This window comes from Neoarius graeffei, chromosome 7, assembly GCF_027579695.1.
Source record: "Neoarius graeffei isolate fNeoGra1 chromosome 7, fNeoGra1.pri, whole genome shotgun sequence".
NCBI classification, from domain to species: domain Eukaryota; kingdom Metazoa; phylum Chordata; class Actinopteri; order Siluriformes; family Ariidae; genus Neoarius; species Neoarius graeffei.
This window is the reverse complement of record NC_083575.1, coordinates 36333440-36352904: the sequence shown is the minus strand read 5'-3', so window position 1 is coordinate 36352904 and position 19465 is coordinate 36333440. Positions and strand designations below refer to the sequence as shown.

Genomic DNA, 19465 nt, shown 5'->3' with positions numbered 1-19465 from the left:
ATTTTGACATTGACACCAATACCAGGTGTAGTATTGCAATTCTGAGAATTTTATTATAATTATTCTTTTCTAATTCGGCCTCATTTTCTATCAAATTTGCTTCAGAAAGGAAAGGGTTACTGTCCTGAAAACATTAAAATGGAGTTATGCAATGACTTTTTTTTATTTGTTGTCTCTAGGCTGAGAAGGGTTTAGACCTGGCTCACTCATTGGTTAGGACTTCATTGCCGGGACAGAAGGCCATGGCAGTGTATGTTTATGTAGGAAGTGACAGATGAATTAACCAATCAGATTTTGATTTATAGTGGGAGGGACCAAAAATGTATCACCCTAGGCAGCAGTGAAGTCACCTTTCAGCCGGTGTAGCATTCATCAATAGTGTTAACGAATGCTAATAAAGCAGTCAGGCCAGTGCTATCGACAGCAAGTAGCACAGGCTAACGACCGAGAAACTAAGAGTTCTGTCTCCAGACTTTTCTTCCATGCACACTCGACACAATATTTTTCACTCACACACTTTTAAAATCAACATCGACAACTTGACACAACAGAGTGACCTGGCAGCCTGCCGCTAATCCCTTGTGAAATCCTTTGCCCTGTTGCTTTTTTGGTGCGTCTGGCTAAGCTGAAGTTTTGGCTGAGTTGAAGTCCCAGCTCTAATAGTAATGGTTCGCCACTGCGATTCTGTACATCAAAATGGTACTTTGAGAAAAAGAAACAAAAACGTCCTTCTTTTTATGTATACAGAACATACAAGTTAATTTAGACAAGTTAATAACTAAATAATTCAAACATGGTTTGATTTAATATACCCTGAGTATTCATCTGTAAGAGTTGTAACACTGTAGAACTGTCGAACACCAAACTGCAACATTATTAGTCTAAAATTAGGCGCATTCCTCAAGGATTGAGGAAAGGAGCAGAGGGCGGCGAGAGGCATACCGTGTGCAGTGTACCATCATACCATGAATTAAACTTACAATGAAGTGTTCAGCCAGATTTGTGTGTGTGTTAGCTGTTTTGCAGTGGAAGAATTTAAAGAGCATTTTGCACACCACCATCTTCATCGGCCAAAAAAAAAATGCTCAAATCTCACTCTTTGAGCCCATCTTTTCCACAAATTGAGTGAATAAAACTTGTTTTCTGTCTGTGAACTCGCTCCTAGGCCATTGTGTGCATCACGGCTATCGGAGTTGCAGCAGAATATAATGTCTGATTAGAGCCCCCTTATTTAAATGTAGCCTTCGAAAGCACTGAACATTACCTTGTGCAACTCTATCTTAGAGATTGCATTTGCACAAAGCCAGACATTTGTAGGTGTGCGTATGAGCGGATGAATGTATGTGTGAGGCAGACAGGTGAGAGAGATAAAGGATGCTTTAGCTGATGGGAGGTCAGCGTTCCTCCCAGGAGCCTCATTATAGCATGGTAGTAAAGGACGTGCAGACAGAGACACACGGAGGAGCTACACTTGTGTGTGTGTGTGTGTCTGTGTGTGTGTGAGAGAAAGAGAGAGACCGAGACACAGACAGACAGACAGAGATGCAGAGAGAGAGAGAGAGAGAGAGAGAGAGAGAATGCAGTGCTATGATAGCATCTCCTCTTCACTGTAGCCACTAAGCTACTACCATCAATCACTGGTACACACACACACACACACACACTGTTCCAGCCTACCAGCACAGGGGAGTGAGTAGCCCACCACAGGGTCATGGATGAACTGTCGTTCGTTCAATCGGGTCATGCAGTACATGTGGAAACAATCCAGACAGATCACATGACGCTCGGCACACTGAGACACCAAAACAGGACTCCTGCAGGATGGAGCACAGCAGATTAATCCACTAGTATTGACTCTATCAATGTATACACTCATTACCTATCCTTATAGATTGCAGGAAAGAAAATAAGCCCGAGTGCCATTAAAAAATTTTAAATGAACAGATGACATACATGTCAACCTTTGGTCAATCAAACCTGTATAACCAACCTCTAAAATCCATATTTCCCTTATAAAATCCGTATAAGATGCAAATTAAAATAATTTACCTAAAATTTGAATGATAATTAACAATGATATATCCCAGTTACTTTTTATTCAATATTAATAACAATAAACCTTCAGAATGAATACAAAGCTCCAATGTTTGACAAAAACACAAAGTGTTATCAGCGTAGTTACGAAGGAAATACTTCGTTGTTTGGAGACAGGTTTCACCGAGCGGCTATTATACGCGTGACTTCATATTAGCCACAAAGTCAGGAAAATCTGTTTGTAAAATTACGTTATAATGACCAAATACAATGAAAAGTATTTTTCCAGTCTCACCTGTGAAAGGTAATCCCATGTGATCTCGTTTGGACGGTAAACCTGTTGGTACAGTTAAACGCAGCACATGAATGAGGCATCTTTATTCTCGGGCGAGGATGACGTATGAGTCTACGCAGAAGCCGGCGTCTATGACTTCACGGTTGGCAGGATTCTCGCAATGCAGTGTGCGCATGATCAAAAGTGGAATGAAGTCTCGCTACCACAAGATAACGCGCGATTTCATAAGACTCTTTACTGGCTGTCTGTGGTGTACAGTACGTTTGTAAATGTTATGCGTTCTTTTATCATCGTGGGAATTGATTATAGCTCTAAATAAATATTGAAGTTTTTTTAAAAGAATCCGTATAACTTTATTTATACGCCCGTATACGACGTTTATTGAATCAAATCCGTATAAAATACGGACATTCCGTATAGGTTGACATGTATGAGATGAATATATTTGTTTGCCAGTATTTGATTACTCAGGATTTAAACTAAAGGTAAGCAGCAAAAACTAGGCAGTTAGTTAGTGAAGCTCTTGGTCCCCTACAGAGCATAAGCAATCAATGATGGGCCTCTTTCCAGTGCACACAATTCTGGGCCCTTCTTCCTACGTCTTCCCAACTCAACACTTCCTCTTCCAAGAGGTTGGTTTAGGGCCAACAATCCTATGTCCTCAAACAATGATGTTATAGAATCATCGAGGAGAAATTCACGGCAAAAACTAGGCAGCTGACAATCATTTAAGTAACCAAGTAAGCATTAAATAAAGAGGGACATTCGGCATACCCAGGACAAGTTCACACATACAATTTTTTGTTCTTGGAAGTGCTGACTTTTCTTTATACAAAGCTACGTACAGCTTGCGATGCTTTGCGATGGGTTACAGATGAAAATGAGGCGTTTTGGTGACGATGGATGGTGATATACAGGTGAGCTAAAAGTTATTGTCACACAGCAGGCGAACACTTGACTGTCACGCCTTCGCATGCTTGAGCAGCCACGCTCACTCACAGGACCCAGTCATTATGGGAAACACCTGATGCTGATTTGAGTGCAATCAGCACGTGCATATAAGGACACAGAGGCTTTGCGAAGTATTATCACCGTCACATTTATTTCTAGCCATGTTTATGACTCTGCCTTCAGGTTTGTTTTTATAAATATCACACCTGCTAATAAACACTTCCTGCACTTACATCCATCTATCGCTGCATAACTGACAGAATACTTGCAAAGTCTCTGTGAAAACAGTGTCCTTACATGCACGTGCTGATTGCATTCAAATCAGCATCAGGTGTTTCCCATAATGACTGGGTCCCAAGCATGCACACGCAACGTGCTCCGAAGGATCCCCAAATGTAAATGCACTTTTTAATTCTTGGGGAAAGTTAGGCTATGCCAAGCTGCTGTGTTGATGAGGCTCCCGTGAGCATCGGGGATGTGGATTCGAGACAAATATATCCCAAGAGGCTTAAAGAAAGTTGCCCAAGCTTCGGGAAGTATTCCCAACCCCATCTACGAGTATTCGCTATTTAGTTTGCTGACAAAAACATCGCCATCAATTTTCAATGCATGCACTGAAATTTTTCCTGACGTTTTTGGCCGCTCGCGAGGCGGAGACAAACTCAGAGAACAACTGCCGTGGATTGCACCATTGCTGGCGATGTTACCAATTTTTCATCACTAAGTATTCGCAAACCCATCACGAGCGGTAGTGTGACCAGGACCTTATAAGGCTGCTGGAGAGAAAACGCACTCTGGTACAGAATAAGAAACATCGCCTCGCTAAGTAAGAGAGTCTGTTGCAGTGCAAACTTGTACGAATGCTTTCTGTCGTCGTATGAAAAAGCTTGTAAAGATTAAGGTAGTGGAATTTTTAGCTTCCATTCACGTGCAGTTTTAGCCAACAAAACTACAGCACTACTGGGTTTTATTAGCTTTCACTCGGCTATAGGACATTTGACAAGACAATCACATCGGTGTAGCAGCCGTACCAAAACACTGTAACTTGAGAAGCGTTAAAGATGTGCTATTATTATATGACTCATACGGACCCACGCGCATGCTCCTAATAAAACCAGTGGGAAAAGTCATGTGACTGGGCAGATATGGATTTTTGAATCCAGTTCAGAAAAAGCCGTCTGTGGCCCCGGGCCCATTTCCCTTGCTTCTGCCGTTTTCATTTTGCTCTGAATTGTTACTTTGAAAAATGAGTGAGACAACTGAGCACAGTGAAAGTGAATTTTATTATTTTTTATTTTTAACAATTTTCTTAAAATTGTTTTCTTCAGAAATACTATCAATATCTTCACCAGTCAAGGCTTCTGTGGCATTTGGTTTGTTGCCTTTTCCATTTTTTTCTGAGGTCTCTGCACTTGAACTTCAGGACTTCCCTGGACTTTTTAAAGTCTTCAGCTTTCAGGATGTTTATCTTACTGTTGTTGTCAAGATAGCATTGTATACTTCGTGAAAAGGAAGACAAAGTGTCAGGTTTGTAGTCTAAATTTCCTTTTTTGTTCACTTGTATATAGAAACTACATAGCAACCTGTCAAGGTCCTTAGAGGGGATGACTTATGTCTCTTTCCTCCTTAACTTCAGCCAAAAATCTTTTGAAAACACTCATGTCTTACTTAGTGGGGGTTTTTTTCAGCATTTTCTTGTTGTTCTCCTTGTATAAACAAGTGAATTTCTTTGCTCAAAAGTACCTTTTTTCCATTTTCTTCGACAATTTCAGTTTGTTCAATTAGGTTGGTGTCTGATAAATCACCTGGATAATAAAATTCACTTTCACTCTGCTCAGCTGAGTCGTTTTTCCACACACCGCTGTTCATTGGTTTCCACTGTGTATGTTAGTTAAAAAAGGTCATATGATAAAACGCTTATTGACTGAGTTAGGTCAGGCCAGATGGAAAAATATCTGACTTTTGGTCATTTGTACAGACTGAGCGCATCACCTCGAGCCAAATATTTTCCTATCTGGCCCAACCTAACTCAGCCAATAAGTGCATATTATTTTTTCTTCCAAATTGTCTTTTGCTGGACATTCATTCAAGCAACTTGGTAGTGCAGCACTGCGTCCGCCAGGCTTGTAGTACTCAAGTCCAGGACTCGGGTCCAACTCGTGCCTTAATTTTAAGGACTCGTGACTTAACTTGGATTTGAGCACTGATCACTCGGACTTGGACTCATGCATTGACTGCATTCGGAGTCATAAATTGGAGACAAGGACTCCGAGTTTTTCTTTATTTTTTGTAACATGCCACAATAATTTGGCATAAGATATTTATATCTATATTAATTTTTATACTAATTTTGTGGAAGAGAATGCACATTCACCTGTTCATACGACATGCTCAGGAAGAAACTAACATTAATGGTGCTAAAATGCTTGGAGAGAAGCCCCTAGAATTGTCCACGTTGCTTATGCAGACTTCTCGTGCAGTGAGAAAAATGCACTGCTGTGTGTTCCACACGTATGAACTATCGAGGAGACGACGGGGACAACCTCGAACTTCAATTGTCATTTGGCAAGACTCCACCCAGAGAAGTAAGTGATACACTATGTTCATTGCCCTGTTGATAGCGGGGCTTGCTGAGCGATGAACAAGCTTTTTATCTGTAGCCTATTCACTAAAATGGGGCAGTCAAGCAGTAACGTTAGTCCAACACAGTAGCAGAGACGGTTTCACATAAAGGCAGCAACAGCCACTGTCAAATGGTGCGGTTGGAGTCTTGTTCTCGGACTCGACTCGGATCAATAGTGGACTCGACTCGAAATTTTCTTTAAGGACTTGGACTTGAACACTGGGGACTCGAGACCGGACTCTGACTCAAGGTTTAGTGACTTGACTGCAACACTGGTGTCCACACAGCTCAAGGAGTATATAATGAACATGTATATGTGAGCTCAAGGTGTACTAGAATGGATTGGTGTCCTATCCAAGGTACCCATCTTGCACCCAGTGTTCCTGGGATAGACTGTGAGAAAGGGATACTATGACCCTGTCCACAGTTACTAAAGTTACTGAAGGATGAATAAATTAATGGATTTATCTCCAGTTTCCACAATCCTGGCACAGGAAGCAGAATTAGTTGGAATTCTTGTCTCAAGATAATAATTCTGTCACAGAGATCCTTGTTTTCCTCTGAGTTTACCAATAGCTTGCTGTTCCACATGCGACAGCACCAGAGGTGGACAAAGTACCCAACTTCATTACTTAAGTCAAAGTACAGATCCCACTGGTCAAATGTTACTCCGATACAAGTGAAAGTTATACAGTCAAAATTTTACTTAAGTTTAAGTACTGAAGTATTTGCTTTACTTAAGTATTAAAAGTACATTTTCTGTGAACGCATTGATGCATTATTGCTACAACGCTTACAAAACCTAATGCATCTGAAGCAACCAAATGGATTTACTGACTAACTTGTAGAACCTGTGGAATAAACGCCTGGAAGAACGTTACAAAATGAAACAACTGAACTGACAAAAGAACCATTGTCTCTCATCTCATCTCATCATCTCTAGCCGCTTTATCCTGTTCTACAGGGTCGCAGGCAAGCTGGAGCCTATCCCAGCTGACTACGGGTGAGAGGCGGGGTACACCCTGGACAAGTCGCCAGGTCATCACAGGGCTGACACATAGACACAGACAACCATTCACACTCACATTCACACCTACGGTCAATTTAGAGTCACCAGTTAACCTAACCTGCATGTCTTTGGACTGTGGGGGAAACCGGAGCACCCGGAGGAAACCCACGCGGACACGGGGAGAACATGCAAACTCCGCACAGAAAGGCCCTCGCCGGCCACGGGGCTCGAACCCGGACCTTTTTGCTGTGAGGCGACAGCGCTAACCACTACACCACCGTGCCGCAGAACCATTGTCATTTTCAGGTTTTTTTTTTTAATTGTAACCCTCCTCCCCACCCCCACAAAGCAGCATGGTAGTGTTCTGACCCAGCTCTGGCAGTGTGTGCACACATGTATGTGTATATTAATCAGAAAGACAGTGGAATAGCTGTAAATGCAGCTTGCTCAGAAAATAAAAATGACAATCCAACCTGATTAAAACCCAGATCCACACCTCGAGCTTAATAACGGCCCAACAGCAACACTGCTTTAAGTGAGACCAAAAAAAAAAAAAATGCAAGACCATCATCTGACATCAAAACAAAAAATTCCAGCAATTTGTTGTGACTGACAAGTACAATACTGTCCATCTCACAGGTCTCGCGTGTGTGTGCGTGCATACATATGAATCCGCCTGTGGAATCATGGTGGTTTAATGTTAAGCTAGGCAGTCAGTGAAGCTCCACCTGACATACTAGCAAAATCTTTTCAAACTCCAAAATCGTATTGGGTAGCTAACGTTACTAGAAAAGAAAGATTTCTACATTTTGTTTATTTGGCAGGATTATGCTAAAACATTTCTGAAAGGACTTCAGATAAGTTAACGTTATTCATGTTAGCATAACTCCGTTTTTACATGCTAACTAAAAGTGCCCAAGTTAACTAGCTATGTGTAAACGTTAGCCGTGGACAAGGCGATGGCAACTTGGTGGGCAAATCCATAGAAAGTCATTTGACTAACCAGACTGCATAGCTATTGCAACATTATCGCTAGCTCTAAAAGCACATACAACGTCATTACAAGCTTTCTCTTGGAATAAAACGTTTACATCCCTCAACATGCTTCCGCAGGTTGGACGGCGAGTTTTTGTAGGTGGTAATGTGCTCCGTTTTCAACAAACAAAGCAAACGTTTAAAATGAAACGGCTCTTTATTCCTTTCAGAAAACCGAAACATGGGTTCTAGGTATAGCCATGGGTGCGTGCATTCCCCAGAAGAACCACCTCCTTCCATTCTGCCATCAACTGATCGTGTTAAATAATGCTGCTGAGAAATCATTGAACTTGATTTTATACAGTCTGTGGACGAGACGTGACCCTAATGATTACTGATCGGCTGCCTCAGTGTCACCTGTGAAAAAAAAACTAATCATGTTTTAGAAAATAAAATAAAAAAAACATCCACTTTCAAAGCCGCTTCATAGTAACGAGTAACGAGGACCTTGACAGAAATGTAGTGGATTAAAAAGTACAATATTTGTCTTTCAAATGTAGTGAAGTTAAAGTCATAAGTTGGCAAAAAAATTAATAGTCAAGTAAAGTACAGATACTCAAAAAGTGTACTTAAGTACAGTACTCAAGTAAATGTACTTCGTTACTGTCCACCTCTAGACAGCACTACACCACGGATTTCACTCCATCATGTAAAATAAGCCATCAGCCTTTTTTCATTTCATGCCAGACCAAAGAGAATCAATTTGCCAGCCAATCTGAAATAATGTTTTTCTCGGTGTAGCATTGTAATAGTACAGTATTAGTGTTTTACTCTTCCGCAGTGCCATGAGGCAGGACTCAATTTCTGTGGACTGGCTCGGGATGATGTGTTCCCTGAGGCTTCCCAAATAACTGATGACTGTCTGGGGAAATAGCTTTGTTTCAAGACAGCATGAGGCTCAAGACAGGAGGCAGGGGGATGATTCAGTTTAGATACCAGCCTCAAAAATAAAGGGGTATGTGTGTGAGAGAGAAAGAAAAAGCGCGGCGTGAGAGCAATACCAGGAAATCATTATTAAGTGAACCAACATATGTAATAATAACGCCACTCCATCACTGATTTGTTTTAAGTTCTCTTTTTTTGACAATCAAGGACTGAGTGCTCAAAAACACCACTTATCCTTTAAAAGAGCCTGTCTCTCACACACACAGAGTTGACTTCTGCAAGTCTGGCAATCATTTTTCTGTGCAAATCTCAAGAACTCCCTGTCCATTAAGCTACACACCATCACCATCAATAGTACACACACTTGAGCTTAAGTCAGCCTGTTAGCAGCGAGCTCAGCCTCAGTAATCCTTCTTCTGTTGGTGTCTGTGCCTGTGTCCTTGCCTCTGTCCTTCATAGAGGCAGAGGAGGAGGAGGAGCAAAGAAGAAACGAAGGACAAAGGCCAAACAAAGGTCCACTCAGGAAGCTAATTGCTGTGCCACTTCAATCAGTTCTTGATTTGAATGGTGAATGTTGCTGATTGGGCTGCATTGTGCCAGATCTCGCCATCATCCAGTAAAGAGGAAGGTGGTAACGCTTGTGCTGAACTAATGGCTAACTGCTGACCTTCAGCAGCAACACCACCACACACACACTGCACCTAGCTTGGTGATTGCAGCTAGGTATCATGGGCAGAGGTGGACAGTAACGAAGTACGTTTACTTGAGTACTGTACTTAAGTACGCTTTCTGAGTATCTGTACTGGAGTATTATTTTTTTTTGGAAACTTATGACTTTAACTTCACTACATTTGAAAGACAAATATCGTACTTTTTACTCCACTACATTTCGATCAAGGTCCTCGTTACTCGTGACAATGAAGCAGCTTTGAAAGTGGATATTTTTTTCTTTTTTCTTTTCTAAAACGTGATTGTTTTTTTCGCAGGCAACACTGAGACAGCCTATCAGTAATCGCTAGCGTCACGTCTCGTCCATAGACTGGATAAAATCAAGTTCAATTATTTCTCAGCAGCATTATTTGAACACGATCAGTTGATGGCAGAATGGAAGAAGGCGGTTCTTCTGGGGAATGCACGCACCCATGGCTATACCTAGAACCCATGTTTCAGTTTTCTGAAAGGATTAAAGATTCGTTTCGTTTTAAATGTTTGCTTTGTTTGCCAAAAACGAACCACATCACGGCCTACAAAAACTCGCCGTCCGACCTGCGGAAGCATGTTGAGGTATGTAAACATTTTATTCAAAGAGAAAGCTTGAAATGAAGTTGTCTGTGCTTTTAGAGCTAGCGATAACGTTGCAATAGCTATGCGGTCTGGTTAGTCAAATGACTTTCTATGGATTTTCTCGCCAAGTTGCCATCGCCTTGTCCACGGCTAACGTTAACACATAGCTAGTTAACTTGGACACTGTTAGTTAGCATGTAAAAACGGAGTTACGCTAACATGAATAACGTTAACTTATCTGAAGTCCTTTCAGAAATATATGTTTTAGCATAATCTTGCCAAATAAACAGAATGTAGAAATCTTTCTTTTCTAGTAGCGTTAACTGCCCAATATGTTTTTGAGTTTGAAAAGCGTTTGCTAGCATGTCAGGTAGAGTTTCACTGACTAGCTAGCTTAACGTTGAACCACCATGATGGCACAGCATGCGTTCATTTTGTGAATTCACATGTTTTTGGTAACGGCATTAGGTTTTGTAAGCGTTGTGGCAATAATACAACAATGCATTGACAGAAAATGTACTTTTAATACTTAAGTATTTTTAAAAGCAAGTACTTCAGTACTTTAACTTAAGTAAAAATTTGACTGGACAACTTTCACTTGTATCGGAGTAACATTTGACCAGTGGGATCTGTACTTTGACTTAAGTAATGAAGTTGGGTACTTTGTCCACCTCTGGTCATGGGTGGAGAGTTTTAGTCGGTGAATTGGTTTAACCATCAGTCATTCTATTTGTGTTAATCACCTGTTTGCTTAGTACTAATAAAGTCATGGCAACAGGACTTGTGTTACAATTAAGAGGCATCATTGGTTCAACTGTTTCTGCAATTGACTAACTCTTGTGCACTGTGGCTTTGTTTCGAAGGTGGTCTTTCCATATGAGGTAGCCATAAAACTCAAAGGATCTCGTCACGTCTTCTGTATGACTGTGGACTGGTAAGTTGACTGTCTTGCAGTGACCTTTTAAAGTATCCCTGAACATAAAAACATTATTTGAGAAGGACTCTTCTGAATGCCCAATTCCAATTATATAAACTGGTGCTTAGTTCAGTTTTGTAGCATAAAGCAAAATTCACACCAATCAAACCAACCAAAGCCAAATGAACCAAGAAGTAAATTACTGTGAAGCTCATGTGGCACCCTGACACTTTTAAATACAGAACCTGTATGCTCAGCTAGTCAATTTATCGTAGCCAGCTAAGAGCTGTCGGAGTCATTGTGAGGTAGAGCTGTAGTAATTATATATTTTGGCAAGTTTTTGCTAGGTAACTGTAGTTCTATGAACCCCATATGGCTGCAGGAGTATAATTAACAGTCATTCCACGAAATCGAGTCGTACACGAGCTGATAGCCGACGAGGTGCGTAACGCCGAGTTGGCGATAAGCCATGTATGAAGGGATTGAGTGGAATAACTGTTTTATGCTATCCACATTCACTGGATTTTGAGAAACAGCATTTTTATTTTTTGCAAATTCGATAAATAAAAACTTTATACAAAATCATTTCCACTTAGAACGTAAACAAACCGGCGAAATGACAGGAGCAATTTGTGAAAAATGCTATAATAATAATAATTCTTGAAAAAAAAAAAGATACGTTCTTCCCATCAAATACTTTTATTCCATATTTTGTTGCTTTTTTTTTGTATTTTTGGGGTTTTTCTTCTTCTTTTTTAGGTTTTTTTTTGGTGGTTGGCAAACCAACTTAAAGGTGTATTACCACCACCAACTGGGCTGGAGTGTGGAACAGGAGATATTGGGGAAAACAAAACAAAGCAAAAAAAAAAACCCTCAAACTATTATTTTAGCCATTTCTGTTTCTTTTAAATACTTGATAATTTTTGGGGTTTTGTTTTCAAGTAGAGTTTTTATTTCATCCTTGGTTGGTTCAGCAACACACTCTGCTATTTTGTTTGTCTCTACTCACGGTATATGAGCTGATAGCCTAGTAGTAGAGTAGCCAATCAGAGAGTGCGATTGCTCATATCCAGTGACTGTGGATAGAAAAATACCTGAATAGCTCCGTGTGCACACACATGCCAAGATACACTGCCTTTCGTAAATAGACTCAACAGATTTTTTACCACTTGATTCATGTGTCTAATATGTGAAAGTGGAAAATAATTTTACTGTGACGCACATATTAATTCTATGTGCTGCACATGATAAGAGAAGCAATTATAACTCCAAGTCATTTGCCTTTCTCAGCTCAATATTTTTGCCCATTCTTCTTGGCAAAATTGGTCAAGTTCTGTCAGATTGGTTATTGGTTTTAAATCAGGTTTGGCAGTGCACTTAGGGTCATTGTTCTATTGAAAGGTGAACCTCACCAGAATCAAACAGGCTTTCTTCTAGGACTGCCTTTATTTGGTTGAAACCATCTAGCCCTCAACCCTGACCAGTCTCCCAGTTCCTGTTGATGAACAATATCCCTACAACATGCTTCACTATGTGGATGGTGTTCTCAGGGTGATTCTACTAAACGTCTCTGTGGTGGCGGGGGCGTGGCCTAGCGTCAGTTTGTGAATGGAGGGCGGGGCCAGGGAAGATGAGTGGCAAAGTCAACGCATCTGTTGTTAATTAATGTTGTGTGTGTGTTGTTGCAGTGACCGAGGATAGAAAAGGAGGGAGAGAGCAGAGAGTGTGGAAGGGAACCACCACATGGAGTCCTCCCCATTTAAAGAGCTCATCCATGCCCTCGTTACTGCCCAGCAGAACCAGCATCAAGCGCTGACCACCCTCCGGAAGGAGCAAGGGCAACGCTTTGAAGCCTTGATGCTGGCCCAGCAGGAAGATCACCAGGCGTTCTGGCATCTGCTCGCGTCAGCGGGGGCGTCGACCATCACCACAGCAAACCCTCCTCACATCACCCTCACGAAGATGGGTCCGCATGACGATCCAGAAGCCTTCATCGCTCTCTTTGAGCAAGCGGCTGAAACGTGGGGGTGGCCGCTCGAGCACTACGCCTCCTCCCACTCCTGACTGGCGAGGCGCAGGTCGCAGCGCAGCAGCTCCCTGCTGACAGCTGGTTCATGTACGCCGACCTAAAGAGAGCCATCCGGCAGCGTGTCCGCCGCTCCCTGGAACAACAATGTCAGCACTTCCGGATGCTGACATTGGAGGAGGTCGACCGGCCATTCGCATTCGGCCAACAACTCTGGGACGCCTGCCAGTGGTGGCTGAGGGCGGAAGACCGCAATGCTGACGGGATCATCATTCCACCAGTGGTGGCACTAGAACAGTTCATCTCTTGACTTCTGGAACAAACGGCGGAGTGGGTCCAGTGTCCAGCACCTGTTGTTAATTAATGTTGCGTGTGTGTTGTTGCAGTGACCGAGGATAGAAAAGGAGGGAGAGAGCAGAGAGAGGAGAGCTCTCCCAACCAGAACACGTGCGTGTGCGCATGTGACTGTGTATGAGCAGCGAGTGAGTGAAGCTGAAAAGCAGCATGATAAGAAAAAATAAAGTGTGTGTGAACATCAGCTCCCGTCTGCCGTGCTTCTGTACTCCACCCACATCAGGGACTTATTACAGTCTCCAACACAGCAGTTTCATATGGCTTTCTTCTCACTTCTCCTTCATAAAGCCCGTCTTTGTGGAGTGTCCAGTCTATGGTTTTCCTATGAACATCTCTCCCATTTGAGCGACTGATCTCTTTTCTGTTGCTTCTCTGACTAATATCCTTCGTACCCAGTTACTGAATTTTGGTGGATGGCCTGTGGTTTGAGCCATATTCTTTCCATTGTTTAATAATAGTTGATTAATAGTGCTCTGCAAGATGTGCAAACTTTTGGATTTTTTTTTTTTTTTTAATAACCAAACCCTGACTGATACGTTTGTAGAATGCAGCACCCGCTCCCCGCAACCATACTGTTTATCTATCAGTTTTAAGAGAAATATATGTTTTCTACCTAGACAACTTAAGATACACTCACACAATATCAGTGCAGGCAATGCAGGGGACATGGCGCACGTTAGACATGATCAAGTCCAGGGCCACCGATGTGTCATCATCACAAGTGGGATGGGCAGCACACTTCAAATAAAACTCCTACACACACACACACAAAAAAAAAAAAAAGATACCATGTTTCTCTATGGTTGACTACGGAAGCCGAGAGAGGCCCTTCATATAATCCTTTTTTTATTCACCTTGTTATCCCGAGATAACGACATAATTAATTCAGGATCTCGAGAAAACAACACAACTAATTCGAGATCTCGAGAAAACAAAACCATTATTCCGTGATCTCGAGAAAACAAAACAATTATTTCATGATCTCGAGTAAACAGCTGAGAAATGGTTCATTCAGGTGCGCCAAGAGACTTGTGATATGCTGACTTTGGGGCTGTTTCTCATTCTGTATAGACGCAACTTTGGTCATTAGAATGTCTGGAATAATCGATCACCTAATAAGGCGATATTTTGATCATGGGTTGACACAGGGAGAGATTGCATTAAGTCTTTTAATAAGGGATAATTTCAAAATTAGTCCGCGGCACCTCCGCAGAAGACTGGCCCGGCTTCGTCTCTACCGATGGAGATACAGTGATCCAGCTGAGATCATGAAATAATTTTGTTTTCTCGAGATCACGGAATAATTGTTTTGTTTTCTCGAGATCTCGAAACAACGGTTTTGTTTTCTCGAGATCTCGAATTAGTTGTGTTGTTTCCTCGAGATCCTGAATTAATTATGTCGTTATCTCAGGATAACAAGGTGAATTAAAAAAGATTATATGAAGGGCCTCTCTCGGCTTCTGTAGGTTGACAAATAGCAACTGCAAGAGAATAGACAAAAGACACCAGAGACAAAGACGAACAACAGAGAAAGAGAACGTTTTCTACACTGTAGAACAATACTGAAGACATCAAAAGTATGAAACAACATCTGGAACATATATAGAATCATTTGGTCAACAAAAAAAAAAAAAGTGTTAAAAAATGTGTTTCATATTTTCGACTCTTCAAAGTAGCCAGCGTTTACCTTGATGACGCTTTACACACTATTGGCGTCATCTTAACCAGCTTCATTGAGGTAGCCACCTGGAATGCTTTTCAATTAACAGGTGCCTCGTCAAAAGTTAATTAGTGCAATTTCTTGCCTTCTTAACGTGTTTAAGATCAAACATTAAACAGTAAATAATAAAAATACAGTAAATAGCCCTATTCTACAACTGTAGTAATCCATATTATGTCAAGAGCTGCTCAACTCAGTAAAAAGAAACGACATCCATCATTACTTTAAGACATGAAGTGTCTTAATTAATAAAAAGAAAAGCCATTGAATTAGAAGGTGTCCAAAATTTTGACTGATCCTGTATACGTGTCTGAGAAGTTTTCCTGCAGCACATTCAAAAACAAAAACCTAGCTCCGTCAAGACTCTTAAACTCCTAACTAGAAAAGATACCAAAAATCTTTTATTTGGTGAGTGGCCAATGGAAAACCCATCATTTTTTTTTTTGAATGCACTTGAAAAAGTCCCCACTTATGACAGTGATTGCGAGATGGCAGGACAACATTCACTGCAGACAGTCATGGTGCAACTCTCACCGCCACTCGGCCATCGCAGTCTTCTGACTGGCACACACCATGAATCCTGTGTGGGAGAAGCACATCATCCCAACATGAGGGTCCCTGGAAAAAGCAAAATAAAAAAAAGCAAGTAAATGACTGGCCACCTTATATTTAAATGCTCCCCGAGCATAGCTATTAACCAATTATGCATTTAGAAAGAATCAGTCAACTCCGTACTTCCAATCACTATTAAAATTATTTCATTTTTGCTACTTAGGCTCCCCATCTGGCAGAAACAGACAGAAGAGAAAAGCTCTAGATGAGGGTAGGGCTGTTCAATTATGGCAAAAATCATCCATCCATCCATTATCCGTAACCGCTTATCCTGTGCAGGGTTGCAGGCAAGCTGGAGCCTATCCCAGCTGACTACGGGTGAAAGGCGGGGTACACCCTGGACAAGTCGCCAGGTCATTGCACGGCTGACACACAGACACAAGCAACCATTCACACTCACATTCACACCTACGGTCAATTTAGAGTCGCCAGTTAACCTAACCTGCATGTCTTTGGACTGTGGGGGAAACCGGAGCACCCGGAGGAAACCCACGCGGACACGGGGAGAACATGCAAACTCCACACAGAAAGGCCCTCGCCGGCCACGGGGCTCGAACCCAGAACCTTCTTGCTGTGAGGTGACAGTGCTAACCACTACACCACCGTGCCGCCCTGGCAAAAATCATAATCATGATTATTTAACACTATTACTTTTTGGAAACATCATGCATTTATTGAACTTTAAAAGAATTAATCACATCTATACACCATTATTATTAATTATTAAATATCCTTTTGGCCTCAGACATCCACAAGGACACTTCCTAAACCTATTAATATTCCTGTCTGACATTTTAAGACAATTATTTTACCAATAATGGAGTTAAATATAATGGCGTTTAATACAGAAAACAGATATTAAGTCACTAAAACCGAATTAAATCAATGACTCAGTACGCTAATGCAGTGTAACCCAGTGTAGCATAGATTAGAAAAGTTAATATAAATCAGTGTTTTAATAACACACACAGGTAAATGACTCACTGTACCGTTGTGTTGTGTACAGAGCAGAAGTCAGCACTGACTGTGTATGAGGTTTATTTTTGATTGGGTTCTATTTAAAGTAAAAGCACTGTGGAGCTCTTCTCGTTATCCTGTACCGAACAGGAGTTGAACTAAACAGGCATGCTGGAGGCAAAAAAAACAGGAGAGGAAAAAGCATGCCACTGTAAAGGAAAAAGGGCTGCACAACAGATTTAGAACACAAGACAAAACAAGAGCGTCACTGCGAAACAGAATGCGGCACAATAATCGTTTTATCTTGATTATCTTGTTTTCATAATCGTTGAAAGCCAAAATTCATACACTACCATTCAAAAGTTTGGGGTCACCCAGACAATTTTGTGTTTTCCATGAAAAAGTCACACTTTTATTTACCACACGGGCGATTGCTCTAAGACAACGAGGGAGGCTCAGCCTCCTCTAAAAATGACGAACATCGTGTAGGATGAATTGCGCTAGGCTTATGTTATAGCCGACCTCATAACATTGCTATTTCAGATCCAGAATCATAGAAATATATGTGCTCAACCCAACTACAGTGCGAAATCATTCCGTTATAACTTTCCCCAGTTCGCCTAATGTGTGCATGAGTTTTTCCCCCTCGTGACAACGCGATGCAGCCCAGCCTCAGTGGACTTCAATAGCGTTTGGGAGCTATGCGCTTTTCAATCTCAAAATGCAAGATGATTATTGGACAAATACTACGAAAACGCCCACCCCACGGACTCCCAGCCTCACAGTGGGAGGGACATGGCAGTTTCCGCGAGGAGACTGGTGATTGGTGAAAGCGGCCGGATATTTTCTTTGATTGACAGCTCGTTTCAACTATAGACAGGCAGCGGTGAATTTCAGTCCCATGCGGATTCGCAAGTGCTGTGGTGTATTGTAAGAGACCAGCTTACATTTCGATTTCATTCATTACATACGGTGTCTACCAGCTTTTTTTAGTTTGTATATATTTTCATTGTAAATAAAGTGTAAATATAGTGTTGCCGAGTTTGCTATCTTAGTTCCAGAAATGTCGTTTATTTGAGTGACTGAACTTGAACTTGAGGGGGCTAGTCAGCTAGCAAGAAAGCTGCGCACGGATGCCAAGCATTGCTGATTTAATTTTGGCGAAGCCATTTGCCAGTCTTCCTTTCGAGGAAAAAATTAAAATTAAAGAGCAGGGTAGACCAACGCCTCAAATTGACTTGGTGAAAAAGGTAGGGAATAATACTCGTTCCTTTCAGCTCTCCTGGTACGAGAAAGTGAATTGGCTAACAGCAAGTGACCCACATCAACAACAGTAAATAGGCTACTTTAGTAATATGTCATGGATGGACCAAAAATATAGAATCTATTTAAAATGTTTATGCTGAGTATATTATATTGGAATATATATTTTTCTGGATATGAATTAAACACAGATACAATGTGGAAAAATTTTTAAACAAAAACACAGCCGAGAACATTTCACACTACAGACCTGGATTAAAAGTGAAGGGTTATCAAAATTGTCAATAAAACATTCCTCAGTCAAAATAAGTAAAATATAGGGAAAGTGTCATTGAATGAAATGTGTGGCACCCAGCTCTACTGCTGAGGTTCCTGACAAAGAGCTGCTTTCAATAATGATCAATTTTTAAACAACATGCCACAATTTTAAAATAAAAAATGTTAAAATATACACCCCCCCAACGCCACCATCATGTATATTGGACAGTAGGCTAATGGGCCAAAAGAACCTGTTATTTCACAGTTTGTGACCCTGCCAACAATCAGCCAGATCAGAGGCAAGAGTATGGGCAAAACTGATGGTTTTTTTTCTTTTTTCTTTTAAAATCTGGAAATATCGTCACCGACCAGCCTCCCCTGTTTGAAAGACTACCAGCCGCTACTGATTTACCACCATAAGTTGTAAAATGAATAGAAAATATAGTCAAGACATTTTTCTGGCCATTTTGAGCATTTAATCGACCCCACAAATGTGATGCTCCAGAAACTCAATCTGCTCAAAGGAAGGTCAGTTTTATAGCTTCTCTAAAGAGCTCAACTGTTTTCAGCTGTGCTAACATGATTGTACAAGGGTTTTCTAATCCTCCATTAGCCTTCTGAGGCAATGAGCAAACACATTGTACCATTAGAACACTGGAGTGAGAGTTGCTGGAAATGGGCCTCTATACACCTATGGAGATATTGCACCAAAAAACAGACATTTGCAGCTAGAATAGTCATTTAGCACATTAGCAATGTATAGAGTGGATTTCTGATTAGTTTAAAGTGATCTTCATTGAAAAGAACAGTGCTTTTCTTTCACAAATAAGGACATTTCAAAGTGACCCCAAACTTTTGAACAGTAGTGTAACTGAAGTTAAAATTCGATTAATCATCCAGCCCTAGATGAGGGTAGAACTTTTAGGTGAAAAGCTGAAAGAAAAACAAAACAAAACAACCCAACCACTCTTTCAGTCACTTCTCTCTCCATGTGTACCTGTTCTCTCACTCATACGCATCCCTCTGCCAGATTAAGACACTATTTCCATCCATAATTGTTTTGAGATGAACAACTGCCGGACCAAACCAGGCCTGATTAGCATAAGCGTTTAAACATTCCGACAGGAGCCTTAATATGCTCGAGAAAAAGGTTAAGAAAATCATTACTCCCCCCTACAACAGACAGGGGATTGATGGAGGGCTGGAGCACAGGAGTGACAGAGGGATGGGAAGAATCCAGAGG

General features: G+C 41.2%; 1 protein-coding gene across 2 annotated transcripts in view; it reads right to left on the bottom strand.

Annotated features, from left to right (window-relative positions):
• Positions 1–19465, bottom strand: part of prkn (parkin RBR E3 ubiquitin protein ligase) — a 308907-nt gene that overhangs the window by 137614 nt on the left and 151828 nt on the right. For both annotated transcript variants that reach the window (XM_060924648.1, XM_060924649.1), the window contains 3 exons: positions 15667–15750; positions 14050–14165; positions 1678–1814 (listed from right to left, as the gene is read on the bottom strand). In XM_060924648.1, the coding sequence (XP_060780631.1) occupies positions 1678–1814; positions 14050–14165; positions 15667–15750 (337 nt within the window). The remainder of the gene's footprint in view (positions 1–1677; positions 1815–14049; positions 14166–15666; positions 15751–19465) is intronic.